This window comes from Engraulis encrasicolus, chromosome 6 (genome assembly GCF_034702125.1).
Source record: "Engraulis encrasicolus isolate BLACKSEA-1 chromosome 6, IST_EnEncr_1.0, whole genome shotgun sequence".
NCBI lineage: Eukaryota > Metazoa > Chordata > Actinopteri > Clupeiformes > Engraulidae > Engraulis > Engraulis encrasicolus.
Window position 1 is genome coordinate 24,836,429 of NC_085862.1, and position 23,129 is coordinate 24,859,557.

At 43.3% G+C, this 23,129-nt stretch overlaps 3 protein-coding genes across 3 annotated transcripts in view; 2 read left to right on the top strand and 1 right to left on the bottom strand.

The window, feature by feature from the left end:
* Positions 1–5,364, top strand: part of LOC134450944 (protein-glutamine gamma-glutamyltransferase K-like) — an 18,986-nt gene extending 13,622 nt beyond the window's left edge. Inside the window, exons 9-14 of the mRNA XM_063201007.1 lie at positions 693–885; positions 1,326–1,479; positions 2,641–2,928; positions 3,393–3,553; positions 3,774–3,910; positions 4,097–5,364. Coding sequence (XP_063057077.1) covers positions 693–885; positions 1,326–1,479; positions 2,641–2,928; positions 3,393–3,553; positions 3,774–3,910; positions 4,097–4,298 — 1,135 coding nt within the window. The 3' untranslated portion in view covers positions 4,299–5,364. The remainder of the gene's footprint in view (positions 1–692; positions 886–1,325; positions 1,480–2,640; positions 2,929–3,392; positions 3,554–3,773; positions 3,911–4,096) is intronic.
* Positions 5,365–7,327: 1,963 nt separating this feature from the next.
* Positions 7,328–17,312, top strand: olfml2ba (olfactomedin-like 2Ba). Its single transcript, XM_063201008.1, has 8 exons — positions 7,328–7,823; positions 8,119–8,382; positions 8,591–8,698; positions 10,263–10,514; positions 12,940–13,138; positions 13,489–14,661; positions 15,020–15,196; positions 15,928–17,312. The coding sequence occupies exons 1-8, from the start codon at positions 7,662–7,664 to the stop codon at positions 16,572–16,574; spliced, it is 2,982 nt and encodes a 993-aa protein (XP_063057078.1). The 5' UTR covers positions 7,328–7,661; the 3' UTR covers positions 16,575–17,312.
* A 379-nt stretch (positions 17,313–17,691) lies between these two features.
* The window catches only part of atf6 (activating transcription factor 6), a 138,566-nt gene continuing 133,128 nt past the window's right edge, over positions 17,692–23,129 (bottom strand). The window contains exon 16 of the mRNA XM_063201012.1: positions 17,692–21,125. Within this exon, the coding sequence (XP_063057082.1) occupies positions 20,920–21,125 (206 nt within the window). The 3' untranslated portion in view covers positions 17,692–20,919. The remainder of the gene's footprint in view (positions 21,126–23,129) is intronic.

Consider the following 23,129-nt stretch of genomic DNA (forward strand, 5'->3'; position numbering starts at 1 on the left):
TATAAAGAAATTTCTACTGAATCCTGCACCTTCTAAACAGATGAGTGGTGGCCTATCACAACTTTAGTATACAAACAAGCAAAAAAAAAGCGTTGCCCACTGTGAAAATGCCCTGTATTGCAGATCACCAGTCCAGCCCTGCTCCTGGGACAGTCATCAATACCCTGTACCTAAAATAAGTTGCTTTAGATGTAATAGAGTGAGTGAAGTGTAATGTAATATATGAATCATGCCGACTAAGTCTCTCCCTTGTTGCCGTGTTTCCATGCTCAAACATCTACTACTGAAATGACTGACTCACAAAAAAACACATCACCTCTTTGGCAGAGGTCATCAATCAAATATTCATCACGAACCATTAACAAATGTCCCTCATTGGTCCTCAAATTGATTGTGTGTAGGAACATGCATATGTAAAACATGGCTGATTTAGGATTTTCAACCACAAAATAATAGTATGTTCATTCTAGAGATATAGTAGAGATAGCTAGTCATTGATGAACCATTTTTTAAATAAATAATAAATTAAATTAAATACATTTTAAACATTTTTTTGGAGGTTTTTGTACCGTAATCGACCGGAATGGAACCCGGGTCACCCCCCGTTGTAGCAGTGCAGTGCACCAGTCATGGCTGGGCCCATGAAGCATTGATAAATGTCACTCACTCCCCCTCCCATGTCTTGCGTGTAGGAACTTCCACGTGTGGAATGACTGCTGGATGGCGCGTCTGGACCTGCCGCCGGGGATGGGGGGGTGGCAGGTGGTGGACTCCACCCCTCAGGAGACCAGCCAGGGTGTGTTCCGCTGTGGCCCCGCCTCCGTCAATGCCGTACGCAACGGGCAGGTCTTCCTCAAGCACGACGCGCCCTTCGTCTTCGCTGAGGTACGTTACTCTTCCTCGTTACTTACCTTTCTGCCCTACTCTCTTTTTTACAGTGTGCCATACTAACTTCGTTCTTTCTTTTATGTAATATCTCTTTTTTATTTATTTATTTTTATTTATATATTTTAATAATTATTAATAACAATTCAGTAACAGAGTAGATTTCCTTCATTCTTCAATTTGCTGCTATCTACAGCTACAGTATACAGACATTTCTTGGTCGTCACAGTTGTCGTGTTCTTTATAATTCTTCATAAGCTACAGCTGCACAATAGAAGCCAAGATGTTTATTTTCACAAATGACTGAGCAGAGCCATCTACTTTAGGCATGTTAATGGGAAACAGTTTCCTTCAAGAGCAAAACGTTTCTGTGAGCTGCTCTATGCTGCTGTACAGTACTGACATGCTATTGAGTAACATGCTAACATTCTGTGTTGCAGGTGAACAGTGATAAGATCTACTGGCAGAGGAACATAGACGGCACCTTCACTCAGATCCACTCAGAGAAGCACGCCATTGGCCACTTCATCAGCACCAAGGCAGTGGGCTCAGACGAACGAGCTGACATCACATACCAATACAAGCACCCGGAAGGTAAAAATCTGCCCTTATATGCAGAAGGACACACACAGACACATACGCACGCATGCATGTGCGAACGCACACACACACACACACACACACACACACACACACACACACACACACACACACACACACACACACACACACACACACACACACACACACACACACACACACACACACACACACACACACAATGATTTAGTCCTTGGGCTATGGTCTGCATGAATGGTGAATGGTAATGATCACATGCCTTTGTGAATGACTGGGCTACAACCATCACATGCCATGGGCAACGGTTTGTCAGTGGGATCCGTGTGTTGTGTTAGTTCAACATGATCTCCAAAAATTCCGTGCTCCTGGACACGGATGTTAAGGACACAAAATCCGTGTCCAGGAGCACGGATTTTGCTAAAATTCCGTGCTCCTGGACACGGAATTGTAAGCACATCTTGAATTGTTATAGCATTATTTTGTTTAGGATTAGCATTTGGTATGTATTTTCTAATGATAGTTAACACAGTGCTGTGGTAATAGCCTATAGAAAGCAGTTCCGTGTGCCCATCACGGAAAACAATTCCGTGTCCAGGAGCACAGAAAACAATTCCGTGTCCAGGAGCACGGAATTTTGGCAAAATCCGTGCTCCTGGACACGGATTTCGTGTCCTTAACATCCGTGTCCAGGAGCACGGAATTTTTGGAGATCAGGCTGGTTAGTTATATATATATAGTTGTATATAGGTAAGATGCACAGTCAGCTTTTGTACAGTGTAATGTGCCATGTCTTAATACTCATCAATAGTATACTCAGTACTCAATCATTACTATCGTGTACAAATCATATTACAATATTCACATGTAATAAGAAACACTGCACATCACTAGTTTGATACAGTGAGCCATTTTTTTTCTTGCAAATGAGTGTGTCTTCCATTGTGTCTTTTTGTCATTTCATCCATTCTATTCTATTCTATTCTATTCTATTCTATTCTATTCTATTCTATTCTATTCTATTCTATTCTAGTGTAGTCTATTCTAGTGTAGTCTATTCTAGTGTAGTCTATTCTAGAATAGTCTATGTCATTCTATTATATTCTATTACAATTCTACAAAGTATTCTATTACAATTGTATTCTAATCCCGTTCTCATCTCCATCCCTACCCGATCAGGTACGGACGAGGAGCGCATCGCGGTGGAGACGGCCAGTCGCTACGGCTCCAAGCCCGAGGTCTACTCCCCCGCCACCAGCGAGGACGTGGCCATCGAGATCAGCATGGAGGGTCTGGGTCCCCGCATGGGCGCCGATGCCGAGCTCCAGATCACCCTGCGCAACAGCAGCGCCAGCCAGCCTCGCACCCTCACGCTGCACAGCCAGGTCTACGTCATGTACTACACAGGCGTGCTGCGCGCACGCGTCAAGACCGACAAGATCCCCGTGCAGCTGGCGCCCTCTGAAGGTGAGGAAGAGAATAGGATATAGCATGTAGGGTACTAAGATGTTACTGTGGCTGCTACTGGATGGTTCAAGGCAAAAGCATCTGAAGCAAAAAAAGTAAGCTAATTCTCTCAAGAATCTGCAGTACTGCTGACGGTCCATGGCTGACTCTATAGCTGTTAAGGTGTGATCAATACAACACAGGCAACTACTACTCTATGGACATACTCATATCGTATGTATTCAGATACCCTGTCTCCTCCATCCAATTCCTGCTTCCAACTGAGGCGGCATGGGTTGGCCCGAGCAATAATATGATTCATATGATATTAATATGTCTATTTGTGTGTGATGTTGTCTTTACAGTGCAGACACTGGTGTGGGTACTCTCATTTAAAGTGTGCCAGGACCAGCTGCTACTGTATATGTATTTAATATATTTCATATGATATTAATGTCGTTTTGTGTGTGATTTTGTCTTTACAGTGCAGACGCTGGAGTGGGTGTTGCCCTATAAGGTGTACCAGGACCAGTTGGTGGACCAGGCTGCCCTGATGCTGATGCTGTCTGGGAAGGTCAAGGAGACCCAGCAGGTGCTGGCCACGCAGTTCAACTTCCGCCTCCGCACCCCAGACCTCATCATCACTGTAAGTCTATCAGTGTTTCTCATTGTGAAGTGTCCTAGGCTTGCTAGGACGAGTAACGCATTTTTTCCGCGGATTACTCCAAAGAGTATCCAATAACAACTCTAAGAGTAATTAAAAATGGGATACTCCCGTAAAAAATGGGGGTTCAAGGGTGGATTGTATGTGCCGAGTTGTCTGTGGAAAAGAGACACCATCTTACTGTTGCACTTCTCATATTCAGCCTCTAGGGGAGGCCGTAGTGGGAGAAGAGATGGCTGCCAAGATCGTCTTCACCAACCCCCTGCCCAAGACACTGAAAAACGTCAAGATAAGAGTCGAAGGACTTGGCTTGCAAGACATACATGAGATCGTTGTTGGGTACGAAACACACACACACACACACACACACACACACACACACACACACACACACACACACACACACACACGCACGCACACACACTTAATACCTTTACGCTTCCCAGGTCTTCAATTAACTATTTGATATTTAACTATTTGATTTGATTTCACTAACCCCTTACTCTCACCTTTTGTCTCTTTCAGTGATGTCGTAGGCCACGCTATAGTAACCCTGACAGAAAGGTTTGTGCCAAAGCTGGCGGGCCCTCGTAAACTACTGGCCTCCCTGGACTGCAAACAGCTCACTCAGGTGCATGGTGTGACTGACATCGTGGTGAAGGAGAAGAGCGGTCCACTCACTAATAGTGATGGCACTTATGGCTCTTTAGCGGGATCCGGATCTTAGTGGCTCGTTCTTTTCAAAGAACTGTTCAAAAGACTGGCTCATTTGGCATTTTTGAAATATTTATTTTGTGCTAAAAAAGATAGCATTTAAGAATCCTCCTTTGAAAAATGGAATAATGAATGAAAACAAAATGGAAAAAAACGTGGGTCCCCAGCTGTGACTCAGTTCCTATCGCTCATACTATGAAGGAGCCGCTCAAAAGAAGTGGTTCATTTGCGAGCGTCACTACACTACTCACAAATTAACTCAGGCTACTAATTCAGTAGCTTTCTGACTAGCAAACTAATCAGTTACCGAAACAGTTAGCTAACTAACTAGCTGACTAACTGATTAGCTAGCTAATGTGCCTGCATGTCATTCAGCAAAAAAAGAAAACCTTGGCGTTAAGAGGTCCAAAGGGGTTATGAGGACCAATCAGGAAGACCTTTATTACTGCCGGCAAGGTCCTTTGTCCAATGAGGAGTGAACATTTCTAGGTGCTCAAATCTTTGAAGTGTGAAGGATGCATAGTAGCATAACATATGCCTCTAACGGTAGTTGACACTTAAATTCTGTATGCCTGTATTATTTATTTTATAATGTTATAAGATATTGTAATAGTTTGTAATATTATGTGTTATTTATAGTTACATTTGCACTGTTTTCATGTATATTTATTGGATTTAACTACATCGAAACAAAACTAATTTCTGCTTGCTTTTTATTAAGTCAACTTTGCGTTTTTGAAGTAAAAGGATTTGCAGATGAAGTATTCAGTATTATGAAGTCATGAACGTGAAGATAGTTGACAGGCCTTGTTTTCAATACTCATGTGTTGGTATAATTTGAAACACTTTGTGTCAAAATTCAAATGTTTGTTTTTGTATGTAATATTTCATTGATATAGACAAATATTTATATTTTTTACTGTGTTTGTTTTCCATGCTTGATGTGCAGCTGGTAAGAATAAAGCAGTTTGTCTTGCATTAATAAAAAATGCTTTGTGATCAATTGTAATAACTCAAAAGAGGATTTTACTCTACGTATTGCTGATTTATTTTTTTTACAAATAAAAAACATCAGTTCCATAAATGTTAAAAATACACTTTTGAAGTTTACAGTAATATCAACTTTAAAATAGTTTCACCTGGTATTGCTCACCATGCCAGCTTATTTTCCTGGGCATGGTAAATTTCATCTATGTCCTGTGGTGTTTCCCCTCTCAGAAGTTTGAGCTAGTACTGTAAGGTGACTTATTTTGCCTACCAGTTTCACCCGCCCTGCCCTGGTATGCCCTTATTACATACACACACAAGAATCACAACACAGGATAAACAGGCACTACATCCAGACAACAATGACAGATTTACAGTATATTTCCAGCTACTGAGGACAGACAGACAGGACTGGCAGGTTCTCAAGACTACTGAGCAGCATGGTGTGGTGGTGTGAGGGTGTCAACAGACCAGCTCATTGCATAACACTGAAGTTATGAGCGTTATGGGAGGAAAAGACGTTTTGAGAGAACATGCCTGACCCAACTAATCCCCAGTCATTAAATGTAACATAGGAGCGCCTCCCCACCTCCACCCCATCACACATGCATGTGTGCTGCGTGCTCACATACACACACACAAACACACACACACACACACACACACACACACACACACACACACACACACACACACACACACACACACACACACACACACACACACACACACAGACACACACACACACACACACACACACACACACACACACACACACACACACACACACACACACACACACACACACACACACACACACACACACACACACACACACACACACAAAATTTTGAATTTCTTAGATTTAACTTCCTGCATTTTAACCAAATTGTGGGCACAGTTTCAGCTCTATAAGGAACAGTACTTTTGTTTCTAAATACGGGACAATCCCATTATTTCAAGGGATCACTGTTCACTTATTATTTCACATTTAGGTTTAATGACAATGCCTAAATAGTGTAGCCTATTCATTTATTTCTTTCTTAGGGCTGGTGGTTAAGCACTTGTGGCATTTTATCTTATACTTTATTAAACTGTGTTCAGAAAAAAATACATTTTGTTGCATATTAATGACCATATCAGCATGTTTAGGTGAAACCTGAAAAAATGGAACAAAAAAGTGGTTACCTCAGTCAGCAATAGCCTACTCATCTGCTCTGGGCCGAGTGTAAATCGCAAGGAAACGTTGTCTGCAGGAACTGGCACATGTGGCAATAGCCCTAAACTTGGGAGACCAACTAATGACATTTACCATGGACCTGCTGCATCATCCCTAATATGGATTCTCCTATGCATTGTGTTCAACAAGAATTCAGTCCTCAGAAGTCTATTTACTTACAGAATTCTGGTATGTGAGATTCTTCCTGTGATATGTATCTGGAAACTCACAAAGATGAGCAGCCTTATTTTGTTACACTGCCCTGTAACAGTAGACCTACAATTCAAAATGTTCATTTTATTGTAGCAAGTCATTAAATTGCTCATACATACCATCACCAGCAGAGGTCACCGTGGCCCCACTCAAGCGTAAGCGTGATAAGAAGTTCACTGAGTTTCCTATTTTCCCACCAATTCATACGCATAAAGAGCTTCTACCGTCCTAAGCAACGTTAATCAGTTTTGCTCACTCAAAGCCTGCCCCTTTCTTTTTCCATCTGGGCCATAGACCCACCTGTTAAAAAAACAGAATTAGACTTGCGCTTTGTGTCTAATATTGGAATCATTTGGAACTCGGGGCATCCATGGCACGTTGTAGGGCATTTACAAGCTGCAACTGCTGGAATGCACCAACTAACTAATTTAAAGTAAATAGGACACATACTTCCACATAAATCACTTGAAATGTGATCTAATTATGGGCAATAAAGGTGCGTAATAAATTGTGGTGAGGGCGCGCGCAGAGAGAGAGAGAGAGAGAGAGAGAGAGAGAGAGAGAGAGAGAGAGAGAGAGAGAGAGAGAGAGAGAGAGAGAGAGAGAGAGAGAGAGAGAGAAATTGGCCAGTACCTCTCTTCTCTGAACCTCTCCTAGGTCCTCCCCATCTTTTCCAAAGGGACTCCACTTCTCAGTCGGATCCGCTTTGCAAACATTCCCTTCACGCATTGCAGTCAGAGGGCACCGGACACCTGCTATCTGTCTGGGACACACACAGCAGACTGGAAGGCGACAGTAGTTTATTGTGGAGATGTGTGTGATGCTAACGGTGCATTTATGACAACAAAGGACAGCTTTTGTAGACGTTTTCGTTTTTTATTGACGCAAATCATTTTGATCAGTGAAGTACCGAAGTGGGTTTAATTAGTTAGTGAAATAATAAATAACGGACGTAATATGAATCGATTGGGGATCTGGTGCATTTTGTGGTGCACAGCTGTCGCCTGTTGCTTCGCTGCACCCAAGCTGCAGCTAACCCCAGTGGAGGAGAATGTCACAGAGGAACACAACGACACTTTGGCACTGGAGAAGGAGAATGGGCAGAACATACTGACCCAGGTATGTCTTGCAGTATGCACTTGGTCACATTTCTAAATATTTTCCATTCAACCTAATTCAGTTGAACTGAATGTTCAGTCATAAATAGTCTATTTGTTCATTACACTTACCTTGATATTAAAACATAGCGCTGGAATGTTTATAGCTGTAAGCCATAATGCATGTCGTATGTATTCATCATGTCTCAAAGCATTTAGGCTTAATCATATTGGATTGGTCTGTTACGCCAAAAGTATTTTTGCTCTGGTTGTTACCTGGTGGAAACAAAATACCTGCGTCCTCTCTCCTCTTATAGCTGCTGGGTGATTATGACAAAGTGAAAGCGCTTTCGGAAGGCTCTGACTGTGGATGTAAATGTGTTGTCAGACCCCTGAGCAGGAGCGCCTGCCGGCGGATAGAGGAAGGTACGGCCACGCCAAGCGACTTCTACACCGTGGAGACACTGTCGTCCGGTCCACACTGCAAATGCGCCTGCATCGCGCCGCCGTCAGCGTTAAACCCCTGCGAGGGGGACTACAGGCTCAAGAAACTCAGAGAGGCCAGCGAGGACAATGTCAAGGTGACAGGAACACTACCGGGGAAATTTTGCACCGCGCGCTTTGCGCCAGGAGAGCTTTGTGGATCAGTATCGCCATTGCGCAAAGATGCGCTCGCCTACTGTAGGCTATCTGGCACCTGTTGGATTTCTTATCGAATATGGAAGGATTCATTAATTGCTCTGCCCTGTTACCCTCACCTCCTCATTGGATGTACTTGTTTGTTTTTAGCTGGCGACCATCATTGAGCTGCTCGAGGGATCCTTCTACGGGATGGACCTGCTGAAGCTGCACGCGGTCACCACTAAGCTGCTCGGCCGAGTTGACAATATTGAAAAAGTAGGTGGTTCTACTACATATCTCTCCCGTGACACAACACTTCACGACAGTCTCACCACCAGGATATCTGATGTGTTTGTCAAATCTGAGTGTTAAATGTCGAACTTAGCCAATAAGGATAAGGAATTAAGTACCACCGGGCAAAATGTACGCTTTGGCCCCAAAAGGTGAGTTGGGCTACTTTTATGCCTGGACCACAGCACATTTAATATTTGTTTCTACAAGATATATGTCCACTATACCACCTAGCATATGAATCCCCTTGGGGAATGGGGTGGGTCAGGAGAGGATGGGTGGGTTCTGTATTTGTTTGGGTCCCCATGTATGGCTGCCCATTGGCCTGGCCTGCCCTGCCGCCTGCCCAACAATACACCCCTGGTGATGATGTTCAAAATAAACAACGAGTTCCTTACATAACATGATTACTTGGTAATGAATGAATGAGAACTTGAAACAGTTAATTAATCAATGAAAATATAGACATTGAACATATAGACATCATTTCCCAATGTCATATGAGCCTTGGAAGTGTGTCAGCCTAATTTTGCACAGCCCAGTGATTTGATACTCCGCAGGGTTCACCAAAGAGTATCCAATCACTGTGTGTGATTACGCAGGCTGATACACTTCGAAGGACGTACACTAGACATTGAGTCTATATCTGCAATTGGGAAGACTGGGGGTTCTGTGTGGATCAAGTGGTTTAGCTGTAAGTAGCGGTACTATCTGTGTGGTATCTTGAGGTGGTATAGGTAAAATCAGTGGTGTAGTCTACTTTTTTATGGTGAGTATACTGTATATTTGAGCATTTTTTGAAGTGGGTATACTGTATATATTTGTGCCATTCAAAACAATGGATCAATCAATTTTAAGTGGGTATACTGAAATCCCTGAAATTTAGAAGTGGGTATACTCCGTATACCCGCGTTCTACGTAGACTACACCACTGGGTAAAATGGCAGTGTAATACTGAATGCGTGATGATATACCAGAACTTGCACTTGCACTTACTCTTCACACTCTTGCATCCTGCATCTACACTACTGCACATAACCTGTACGCCCACTGATTGCACTTCTTCTGCTGTGTGTGTGCGTGTGCGTGTGTGTGTGTCTGTGTGTGTGTGTGTGTGTGTGTGTGTGTGTGTGTGTGTGTGTGTGTGTGTGTGTGTGTGTGTGCGTGTGTGTGCGCGCGCGCGCGTTTGTGAGTGAGTGTGTCAGATAATGTTAATTCATGTATTAGTATGTTAGTGTTTACTGCACACTGTCTGTGTGTGTGTGTGTGTGTGTGTGTGTGTGTGTGTGTGTGTGTGTGTGTGTGTGTGTGTGTGTGTGTGTGTGTGTGTGTGTGTGTGTGTGTGTGTGTGTGTGTGTGTGATTGTGTGTGTGTGTGTGATTATTGTCAATGTCTTATCTATATGTTTAGTTTAACTGAACATTGGAGACTGATCAAATGTAATTTCAGTCTCCTGTGCTAACAGCTCCTGTTACACAGATTTCTGACCATAAAGTACACTTTGACGTTCACTTGAACTGACTGGTACTCAAACTGTATGCACATTCAGGCATTGCAGAACGAGACGAAAGATGGGGCTAACACCACCAGCACCACCACCACCGCCGCAAATTACACTACTACAAATTACACCACCGCTAGCTACACCACCACTACAAACTCCACTGTGACCACTCCTGCTACGAGTCAGCCCTCTCAGGGGATGGACAGAAGCACAACCTCAAGCCCACCACTACTCTTGGAAAAGAGGAAGAGGCTGACCGGGCAAAGCGACCAAGCAGCAGCCTATCAGAACCCAGAGGTAGGCCCTCAGACAGTACGTGATTGGTGCATTCATTGTGTCATTCATGACATTACATTATATTACATGTAGATGACGCTTTTATCCAAAGCCACTTACAATACACCATCAAAGCTGGGCAGATTGAAGTGGAAAGACTTTGTTGCTGCACAATGCACTGAATGGCGTGATGGGGTAAAGTAAATGCGACTTTTATAGACATTTGGCTTGATAGACATTTCATCCATCATCCAAGGAACTATCAATCAGGAGCTACATCAACCAGATTACTGATGAAGTTCCTTGAGGAGGAATAAACCGTCTATCAAGCTCAATAAAAAGTCCATTTGCTCACAATTAGACTGTTGGGATTCACGTTCATCCATCTTAGTCAAAAGAATATGCTTACATGAACTCCTAGTTCCCACATCAGAACTAGAACTGATGAAGTTCCACAGCTGAGCTACAGCATGTCTTTCAAGATCCAAAATAATTGCTTCCAATCAAAACCTTTTAACAATACCCCAGTATGTATTTGGTTCAGCAGCAGACGGTCTTGTATTTAAGGCTGTTCTTTCTTAATTCCAGGGTTAAATATGACAAATCGCATTGGCTGTAGCATTTGTAAAGTTGTTCATCTCATTTTCCTTGTAAACTAGACAAACTCTAATGGGATATATATTCTGTTCTTGCTCGGCGGGCTATAGCCTTGCTTGCCAGGCTTAGCATGTCATTGTCTTGACGTGATTCTGAGTCCAATGAGATGCCATTATGGAGAGCAGGAACACTGATTGTCATCGACTTTCAAATCTCTTTGTGACTTGATCTGACCTAGAGTTAACATTTCTGAAACTGCATGGTTGACCCACCTCCCTTGGTTTGCTATACTGGTCGAGGCCAGAAAAGGCTGTGCCGAAGTTTAAACCAAACATTTTCTTAGTCCCAATACAACGTCTCTGCTTAAACCACGTCCCTGCTTTGAACACGCCTCAAAGTTGATTAGTTCCTAACAAATTGGATGGAGTTTCCCAGCCCTCCGGTGCTCAGAAAGTATTTGCATTGCTCTTTTCCTGACGAATTTAGCAACGGCGAAGGTGTTGCGTCATTAGGAGAGCGTAGCCTGGCTAGGAACACAGTGCTTCTCATTCCTACTAGTCTTCCTCGTTATTATATTCACACTGGATGATCACAGTATGACCATACTTTCATAACAGGGTAAAACAAATCCCACCAGTAAAAGTTTTCCAGAGTGAGCTCAGCATCTGATTGGGCACGATGCGTGTTGTGTTTAGTTTGAAGAATAGCAGACAGTGGGATGGCTCCAGAAAATGACATCACATCTTTCTGGAATGACCTCCTGTGCCCTCACCACGAGCCTGTGTTGTAAAACTATTGATTGGGACCGTAGACAGACAAAGTCATTGATTAGGACTAATAGCTTGTAATCAGTTTGTTTATACAACAAGAGTCTCCGCTCAAGCCATTCATTACTGTTATGCATCTCCGTTCAACACACAGACACTCACAGATACACACATGTGCGTGCGCACACGCACGCACGCACACACACACACACACACACACACACACACACACACACACAAACACACACAAACATGCGCGCATGCACACACACACACCATGACAGACAGAGAGAGATTTGTGTATGTGTGTGAGAGCATCGATCAGCTTCAGCTTGCACTCACAGTTGGATCATTTTGCAACGCCGTTGAGAGTCTCAGTGTCTCAGATATCGCTAGCTTGACAAATGATCTCACTCACCCCCCCGATATGAATCCCCAGTGCAGCAAGACTGTGTATTATCATAACACATCACCAGAGATCCTGTGAACAATGACACTTTCAATTAATACATGAAGTTGAACTTAAGAAAAGCATATTATGCGCCGTTACTTGCAGTTTGAGTCATAAAAGTAAGATTTGTTTAATTTAGTGAGCCATGATTCACAATATGATTCTTTTGCTGAAGGAAAACACAAACAGGTTCACATGTGGGCCAGAAGTAGAACCTGGGTGGTTTGCAAGCTGAGAACAAGTTATTTAACAATATGATCCTGTCAAATAAAATGCTGCTATGTTATTAGGTAACTGGGGTATGCACTCATTTTGTTGAACCATTCAAATACTGTACGTACATGAATCTTAGAAATATCAAGTCAAGTTGGATTTATTGCCCCACCAGGATAAATAAAGTTGTAGCCAAGCACTGCAGTTTTTAGTTTATATGGTATAGGTTATGCCCTGTAATAAATGTCTGTGCCAAGTAATATTTATATAATAAAAAGGAAAATGTGCTGTTTGACATTTGTCCGTATAACGTATAGCCTGAATCCTCAGGCGAATATGCACTCTAATAACAATATGCCATGTCAATGGGTCTATCGTCTCACACTGATGATGTCATGCATGCTCTATTCCCTGATAGGACAAATACGAGGAGAAGTTCGTGGGGGGACACGGTGCCTCAGGTTTTATGAAGAAAGTCGATGATGTCACAGGGCCGCAAACCCAAAACCAAAATATGGAGCCCAAAACGCCGGCTCAGGCCGAGCCAAAGATAATCATCCGTGGGATGACGTACTACAAGTCCCAGACTACAGAGGAGATAGACAAAGACGACAACAGTGAGTTGAACTCCCGAACTTTAGTAATCAGTGTTGCTACACATTAATCACACTTGTGTTATTCAAGTGAGACATATTCCAGCAATGCTTAAGCTCCTGGTTTGTAAAGATGGAATAGATTGAATAATAAAGGCTAGGTTTACAAATGTGGACATGTTTTTCATGTCTATCAGCTGCATTCGAGTTAGGCATTTGCTTTTTTGAGAATGGGTTAATTAGTCCTCCAAAACGACATCAATCTGTATAGTAGGGCCCTTTGCAATGGACTTTAGCGATATACAAATGTATTAAAATGTGAGAAAATATGAAAAGAAGAAAAAAAAATAAAAATCTATGAACTATTTCTACAGCTCTGGAGGATGATGTCCTGAGTGGAGATGGAATGTTGGACTACTTCATCGACGAGCAGCTCATCCAGCACAACCCAAGATCATTTAGGCCGCGCAGCAACGCCTGGCCAGCCAATCGCAAGGCTGCAACACAGAACAGGGGCGGGACCTCAGGTGCAAATGGCGGCGGCGGCGGCCATGTTCTGCAGAGTCAGCAGCTGCAGCTCCAGCAGTCCGACTCCCCAAACCAGTTTGAGGTGACCTCCAGCCCCGGCATCGACCTTGGCCTTGCACTTGACCTTGACCTAGACCATGACGCGACCCCCACCACTGTAGCTGAAACCCACACACACACCAGGCCACGCGGCGACGGTGTGGAGAAGGTGGTGGAACCAGTTCAGCCCCTTCCTGGATCCCAAGCCACAGAGAGTACGGGCCAGGTGAAGAAGACGCTGCCCGAGTCCCAAACGACACAGAACCCAAGACGGGTTCATTCACCGTCTGACTCCCAAACCACAAAGAGTCCGCCAAGGACTCATCCTATCACGTCCCAAGCACCCAAGACTACCCCACTTTCAAAGAGCATTCCTCAAGCCACGACAAAGACCGCTGAAAAGCCTGCCACTCCTCTTGGGTCTCCAGATCCCGACGTAATCCCCATAAACACCAAAGCAACGGAAACATCTTCGAGCAAGCTGCTGCAGCTGTCCAATGAAGAAGAACTTGTCACACCTCTTCCGTCTTCAGTTCACAACAGAGTTCCTGTGGAGACTACAGTACCAGAAACATCCTCAAACGCACAAAAGCTGTCGGACAGCTCCAGAGAAGATAACGAGCGTGAAACCACCCAGTCTTTACCAGTGTCTGTCGTCAAGCGCACAAGAAAAGAGTCCATGATCAACGATGGGCCTGCAGCGTCACAGGCAGAGTCAGTGGTTCCAACGAAAGCAGCAACAGTCAGACCAACTGTTAGACCAACTGCCAGAGCAGCCGGTAATGCGAAGCCCACCCAAATGGCAAAGACGGTGACACAGAGACCAACAACCAATGCGAAGAATGAGCCCCAGACAACCAGGAAGCTGGCATCCATGAAGCGCAAGTACAGCATCAGCTGGGATGAGGAAGACGTGGAGGAGGGAGACACCGAGACAGAGGGCTTCAAGAGCACTACAGACAAGCCAAGTAGGAAACCAGGTCAGTAAACTAATGTGCGGATGCCTCTTTGTGCAGATGGGCCCACTGGCCGATTGCTTGACAATACCGAGAGTCTTAAATAAGACTTGGTCATTAGAATTTTGGAGACAGGTTAAAACAGAGACTCTATGCAAAGGGGTTGCAGTAGTGTGACTACAGTCCATTTAGGGCAGCAACATTGACAGCAGCACAGTCGAGTACAATCAGGCTTCTAATCTGTTGGACATCCAAGAAGGAAAACTATAGGTTACCGAATATTACGTTGCACTTGATGGTCTTGTAATGGCATACAGAACTTTCTGGATGAATGCTGGCATCAGTGCTTAACTTACACTGGTGAATTTGTGTTTCTGAACAGGCGACTGCAAGGACACCTTGGCCACCATCTCGGAGCCTGTCACCCATAACACCTACGGTCGCAGGGAGGGAGCCTGGATGAAGGACCCGCTGGCCAAGGACGAGAAGATCTACGTCGCCAACTATTACTATGGCAACAACTTGCAGGAGTTCCGCAACATGGAGGTGTTTAAAGAAGGTACGGAACAGCATGCCACCTCACCTTGAAGTATTAACCAGGAGAAGCCTTGCTGGTCCACACCGTATTTCTCAAAGTGAAGTGTCCTAGCCTTGCTAAGACAAGTAACGCCCATTTTCGCAGATTTTACTAAAGAGTATCCAATAACTAGTTGTAAGTGTAATTAATTATTGGATACATCTTGTGAAAATGGGTGTTACTCATCCTAGTAAGGCTAGGGCACATCACTTTGAGAAAGACATCTGAACCTCAATTATTGTTTTTTGTTTTGTTTATTAGCAGCCTGATAAAATAGCAAGCCAAATGGGGAACAGATAGAGCTTAGCTCTTCTGGGAATGTTATGTACTTTGTTTTGACCCTAGAGAAGTAGCCCCTTCACTAAGGCTGCTTCACCAACATCCACACTAGAAATATCCCTTTGGAAGTGTGTTACTTTGAAAGCATCTATCTATGTTTCGTGCTGTGTTGGTGCATGTTGTCTTCTCTCCTATTAATCAGCTTCTATCTCACCACACCCTACCCCCTCCCTTTCCAGCGTTGAGAGTAACACATTGCAAAAGTAGTCAATTACTGTAATGCAATAGTAGTTGTTAAGCCTTACATTTCAAATATGGTAATAGGCCTATTGTAGTGTAAGAGATTATTTTGAAATGGCAGTAGGCCTAACATGTAATAAGTAATGCACTACAGTTTTTGAGTAACTTTGCCCAACACTGTCCCCTTTTCACAGGCCGCTTCACCAACTCCTACAAGCTGCCCTACAACTGGATCGGCACGGGCCACGTGGTCTACAACGGCGCCTTCTACTACAACCGGGCCTTCTCGCGCGACATCATCAAGTACGACCTGCGCCACCGCTACGTGGCGGCGTGGACCATGCTGCACGACGCCGTCTTCGACAACGAGGACTCCACCACCTGGCGCTGGCGCGGCTACTCGGACATGGAGCTGGCGGTGGACGAGAACGGGCTGTGGGTGGTGTACCCGGCGCTGGACGACGAGGGCTTCCTGCACGAGGTCATCTTCCTGAGCCGCCTGGACCCCGTGGACCTCAGCATCCGCCGCGAGAGCACCTGGCGCACGGGCCTGCGCCGCAACCATTACGGCAACTGCTTCATCGTGTGCGGGGTGCTGTACGCCACGGACAGCTTCGAGCAGAGGCAGACCAACTTGGCGTACGCCTTCGACACACACACCAACACGCAGATGATCCCGCGCCTGCCGTTCAGCAACAACTACACCTATAACACGCAGATAGATTATAACCCCAAGGACCGGATGCTGTACGCATGGGACAATGGACACCAGGTCACCTACAATGTGGTTTTCGCTTACGTAGACCCACCAAAGGAGGAGACGTCGCCTCCAGAACAATAAAACAGACTATTTTGGGGGGAAAATAGAATTTTTCCATCTTTTTTATGTTTTCGTTAAAAGAGTAAAGCACTTTTTTGTATAAAAGCAATACTGTTTTTTTGTTTTAAAAAAATCTATGCATTCAAATGGATTGTAGACCAGTCCACCTGTCTGTTCATGTTGATACATCGCAGCTTTTGTGTACTTTATTTCTTAAGTCGTCTCAAAAACTCATATTTAAATGAGTGCTCAGTGGTTACTTTTTTTGTACCTTCTGCAAGGGTGGAGATGCGATAAGCAAAAAATTTAACCAGATTGTTTTTTTGTATTGACAATATGCAGTGTAAATAATGTAAAATAAAGCTTAATCCGAAAATAAACGAATGTAGACAATGAAAAAAAACCTATTGCATTTTGCATAGCAACATATGGTAAAAGAACCTCTCTCATAACAAAAAAGGACTCCTTTAGCTCAGTAAATTCCAGTTGAGTCCACAAGTAAAGTTTTGACAGAGTCCCTCTTCTACATTTAGAAACCATTTCCTGTAATTGTTGTAATTTCCTTGATCCACTTGACATTCAGCTGTACATACAGTTTTGTGGTAACTTCATAAAGTGCTTGTCAACTCCATGTTGGAAAAGCACTTAATTGCCTGTTCCTGTCTTCAGCTAAACTGTTCTTTGTCGTCAGATGTTTCATGGGTTTTGTTTCAAGAGGAGAGACCACAATAAAACAAGACTTGTGACTTGAAAAGTGCTCATTTGGGTCAACGATGACGAGGGTAACAATTACATCACATGCACTTGCAGACCAAACCCTGAAGCTGTAAATTTAAAAGTTTGAGAAAGTAAGACGTACAGTAAGCTTAAGCGGTACGCTCATATGAAATAATGAGTGAGGAGTTCTTTTTTGGTTTCTTGGTAGTGGTGTCAGTTCAGACTTAGTGTGCCCTTCATTTTTTAGGCAACTACAATCACCAGTAGCAACACAACCAGAATACAGAGCTAAATAGATGAACACTTGTCTTTATATGACCTACACCACACCTGTCTTGATGTGATGCTAAATGACAATATTCACGCATGCATGTGCATACACAGAAAACACACAAGAAGCAATATCAGAGAAAGCATGAAGTGAGAAGTTCCAGTGTTTTTTATTAATTCAATTTTATGGACATAGAAAAGTAGCAGTCAATTTATGCACTGTGCTGTACGGTACATGTATTTATTGCAGTGATCCAAAGCAAAACACTTCATATTGAAATAAGCATGGTGCTTACACTGACGAGCAATGACCTGCTTGAATATATTAAGTAATGTTCAATAATGGTTAAATTGCAATACAATGCTGCCAACAAACCACTACTGAACTTGTCACAAGAATGATTTCCGCCAGTAACTCTGATGCATCCACACAGCCTGTGGGTATTGTTCATGAGGACCTGCCTATCTTACTTCGGGGAGGGACATCTTTGGGAACCCTGACAGAGGATCAAACACCACCAAAGAAACATTCACAATAAAATAAGGCTTGCTACACACAACAAATGGGTAACACTTTATTTGACGCCGGCGTCATACGTATGACACAACAGTGTCATAACAGTGTCATAATGGTGTCATGAATGAGTCATAAACGATAATAATGAAACAAACGTTTTATGACCATGAAAAGTTGACATAGTTCAGCCTGTCTTTGTCAGAACCGAATTTCACTTAAAGACAGTCATACAATGTTTATGACATTGACATAATGTTTATGACACATTCATGACTGCATTATGACAATGTTATGACACCGTTATGTCATACGTATGACGCCAGCGTCAAGTAAAGTGTTACCAAAAAATGTATATGCCAAATAACATCTCAAAACTAAAAGTACATTTGTCTCATAACACAAGGAGCACAATCTTCTACCGAAAATGGAGGCAGAGGAGGAGACAAAAGGCAAAGGCACAAACAAAAAACAACTTCACATAGGATAGGTGAACCCCCTAGAGCCTAGGCAAAACCCACTTCTACAAAATGGAGGATATGTCAACACCCAAATAAACCAAAGAATGTATAAAAAATGCTTTAAAACCTTACTAGTACACCACCTGTTAACACAGGGAAAAAAATTGTACTCCCATTTCCAATAAATCATTTTAAGTGCACTTCAGCTGAAAGTGCACCGATGCCAAATTCCACTTTTGTTACATCAAGACAAGCCATTCTATTTCTCTATTTTTCATGTATTTATTTGAATGGAGCTGGAGGGTGAACTGAGGCGGTGAGGTGAGAGTGCTGGACTCTCATCAACCCTGTTCACCTGCTCCAGCTGGGGCTCCCCAATCCCCACTGATTCATGCCAGGCCATAACCCACGTGTGTGTGTGTGTGTGTGTGTGTGTGTGTGTGTGTGTGTGTGTGTGTGTGTGTGTGTTAAGTGGTGCCTGGCCAAATGCCCTCAAGCACTTGCTCTTCCTCTCGCACAAGGGGGGCAATTTGTCCAAGGGAAAAACTTCACAACAGAGATATCAAATAAAAATTCCAGTGGTGCAAAAGTTCAAATTAGTCTAACAAGCCCATGGGAGTAAGGCAAAGGCTGATTGGGAGGTTCTGAACTGGCATTGTAGAAGCGTTATTTTTACGTATATATATATACCGTATATATATGCTTCCTCTACTTCAAAGACACTAATAAAACTTCATAAATTACATTTCTTCTTTGAAGGATTTTCTTGTCCAAGCAAAGCAAACCCAGTGCAAACAAACAAAAACCAACAGCAATACAAACAAAAACATTTGTATTTTAAAAAAATGTCACAAGTTAATCAAGTACAACCGGCACAAACAACATAAGAACAAATAATAGCAAATAACAGCAAAAGTGGCTTAGACTATCCGGGACAAAGTAACATCCTTAGTTCACCTGAGACTGAAAGCAGAATAGAGGAAATCCACAAATTACAGAAAACGATGCCCCACTGGCCTTAAACTTTCACTCTGCAGGTCTGCAAACTGCCCTCCTTAAAGGTAGAAATGTAATTTACGCTGCCCATTCACAAATGATATAACAGTGTATTTTTCATGGATATTCTCCACCACCTACATTTTGTAAGTATTCATTATGACTACAAAAATTACATGTTTTTATGAAAAGGTGGATCTTCTTCATGTCGGCCATATCGAATTTCCAGTAATAGATATATTTCGCTGCAAAACACGTAAATATTAGTAAATATTCACGAAAAGATCAAATGGGCAGCATACATTTGGAAAATGAACGGCTAATATTACATACTCTGGCTTTAAAGAATTCAAAATGGCAGCTGGTAATGGAATTGGAAGTATGTAGAGATATGACGGGGGGATGGGGAATCTGGGGTGGGGAGAGACTGGGGTGGTGGTGAACATGTGTCACAGTTCACTCCACACTTCCTCCCTCCCATCACTCACCAACTACCCTGATGGTGGAGGTTGGACAGCTTCTCTGGTCTGGTGGGGCCTGGTATCTACAGTCTAGGATGGAAAACATCCCACACCCACCCTGCATCTCCCCATCCCCAGCGCTGGACAGGGGGGGAGATAGGGCCCGGGCACTTAAAGGGGCCCCCCATAATTAGCGGCCCAGAACTGACTCACCGGTGGGCCCTGCATCCTCGTGGGCTACTATTTTTATTTTCTTTTAAAAAACATTTCTGAAAATAGGGGCCCACAGGGGTGTGGGGCCCATCGGGAAATGCCCGCTATGCCAGATGACCAGTCCAGCCCAGTCCAGCCCTGCCCATCAACCCTCCAGCATCCTATCGTGCTTGCTCGCCTCCATCACCATCACCATCACCATCCATCCATTCAGAGGCAGACAAAAATGCAGGTTGAGCAATTGGAATGCAGAGGAATGATGATGGAGTGTGCATTAGGGGTCCCCCCCCCCACCAAGAAAATGTGGAACACCCACTGCTTAAACACACACTAGGGGCCGCCATGTAAAGTAATCACCCACACCATCCTCACCTCTCAAAGTCACTCCATGTTATCAACAGACCGACATCCTTCAGCTGCGACCCACAACGTAGGTATTCAGGGAAAACAAAGAAATTTGACCCCAAAACAAAAAGTGTAGAAAGAAAGCAAGACACAAATACATACCCCATTCACAAAATAAAGTTTTGTTAAAAAGACAATGTTTAAAAGTTGCATCAGAAAGTGGATTGCACTATAGTATAGTGCACGTTTGCTTTATGTGGGAGGGCAAAATAATATCCATATCATACATGTATATATGATTTATATTACATATTCTTCATGGATATAAATTTGTGTGTAGTCTAGTGGATTGCAGTAGTAGTGGATTGGTAGTTGGGCGTGATGGACTGCTACGCTGCGCCAACCAGAACTCCCATGGTGGTGGGTGTGGGTGTGCCATTGGCCGGATTGGCGTGGTAGACAGTGTCTCCAGTCGTCTGATTGGCTCTGAGGAAGGGCGGGATGCTTGAGCTCTTGACGTGCAGGATGCGCGTGTCCATCACCTCACAGTCGATCTGCATCATCACCTCGTAGTCCTGGTCCTTTATGACGCTGTCTGTAGAGTCACAAAAAGAGAAGGATATTTCATAAAACACACATAATACTCACAGTAATGATGCAGTCTATAGACATAGAGACACAAAGAGAGAAAGATACGTCTTAGATCACACATGATAATAATGCTGTCTGTAGACACAAAGACGCACAGAGAGATACTTCAAAAAACACCCACAATACCGTCTGTGTTAGAGAGATACTTTATAAAACACACACAACACTTAATGACGCCGTCTGTAGACACAGAGACACAAAGAGAGATACTTATACTTATACATAAATTACACATAATACTTGTGTAATTACACATAATACTTGTGTAATTACACATAATGATGCTGTCTGTTGACAAACACAGAAACACACACACACAAACAGATATTTTATGAAAAAAAAACATACACAATACTTAATACTGAGAGAGAGAGAGAGAGAGAGAGAGAGAGAGAGAGAGAGAGAGAGAGAGAGAGAGAGAGAGATTCGCACAATGACGATTTGTAGAATGAGTTTTTTTATGTCTTCATCAGTACCTGGCGCAGCCATGATTCATATTACAGTATAATTGGCCACAGCTGAGAGACTTTCCACATCAGACTCCAAGGTGAAACCGGACAAACACATATGCGGACGGACAGGTCAGAACCAATTGCCCCCTCTTCCAAAAGTGAAATGGTGTTTTCCATTGGACATCGTCATTGCAAGTCCAGGCAAACTTTCCCTATGTATAGTCTGCCATGTGACTGAATATTATCATACTATGCCAACAGGCCTCTTCAAACCACATGTGAATTAACCAGACACACAGACACAGACACACACACAGACAGACACACAGACACAGACACAGACACAGACACACACACACACACACACACACACACACACACACACACACACACACACACAGTTTTCTACTGCATATCATATTCATATGGTATAACATATGGGTGGCTTTATTCGTCATGTGCAGAACAGATGGTGACGATGACATACTTGTTATGACTTATTCGGTACGTATGGAAAGAATAATGAATAAAATCGCTTATTAACAATAATGGGACATACTTCTAGAGAAGTAAAGAGGCCATAATCCTGCTCCATCCAGGGTGATCCATGTGCTCTATCTTTCCATCCAAGAGCCATAGAGTTGGACACACTACAAAGAGTACATGGTAAGGCTGGGTGCTGAGAGGCTGCACGGATGGGAGATCTGTTTAAAATGAACCGAACCACACAGCCTTATTTGCACCATTGTGTAACGGCTCCAAATGATCCAAGATCAGTTTGGGAGGCACAAAACCTACAGGTCTGTTTAAGGGGTAAGGTAGAGTAAATACAGTAGATGAGCCTTATGCCGTGTACAGACCAGGAGCGAACGGAGCGAATGAAGCGACGGAAGTCATTATTTCTCTATGGAGGGTGCGCTACCAAAGCGACTTCGCCAGGAGCGAAGCTTCTTGCGCGACCAGAGCGAATTTTGACGACTAAACTAAATCTAATCGCAGGCGAATTCGCTCTGACGCTGTTCGGCGAAAACCAATCGGAATGTTCATATCTCCGAATGTCCCAGGCTGTCAAGCCAGAGCCGTTATGTGATTAGCTGAATCAAACATGTCAGCAGGGTTCCCCCAGGATTGTTAAACCTAAATTCAATGCTTTTAAGACCTTTTTTAATGCATGTTCACATAAAATTTAATACTTTTATCGCACCCATTATTTCAATAATATTGAACGAGATTCAATTAAGAAAGCGCGTATCAAATTCAAACCTCATTACTTCTTAAGAGATTACCTCTCTGTTTGGCACAAGAATGTACATTTATGGAAAATACAATTAAAACACATGCAAAGTTGCATTGTAGCATCTCAGATTTATTTACTTAAACAAACCCCAGAATTGAATTCAAAAGCTGCTTCAAAAGCACTATTTATTTGTTAATTGCAGATAACCGACTTGCTGTGATGATCACCGATCAGCCAAACACAGAAAGAATTGGAACAT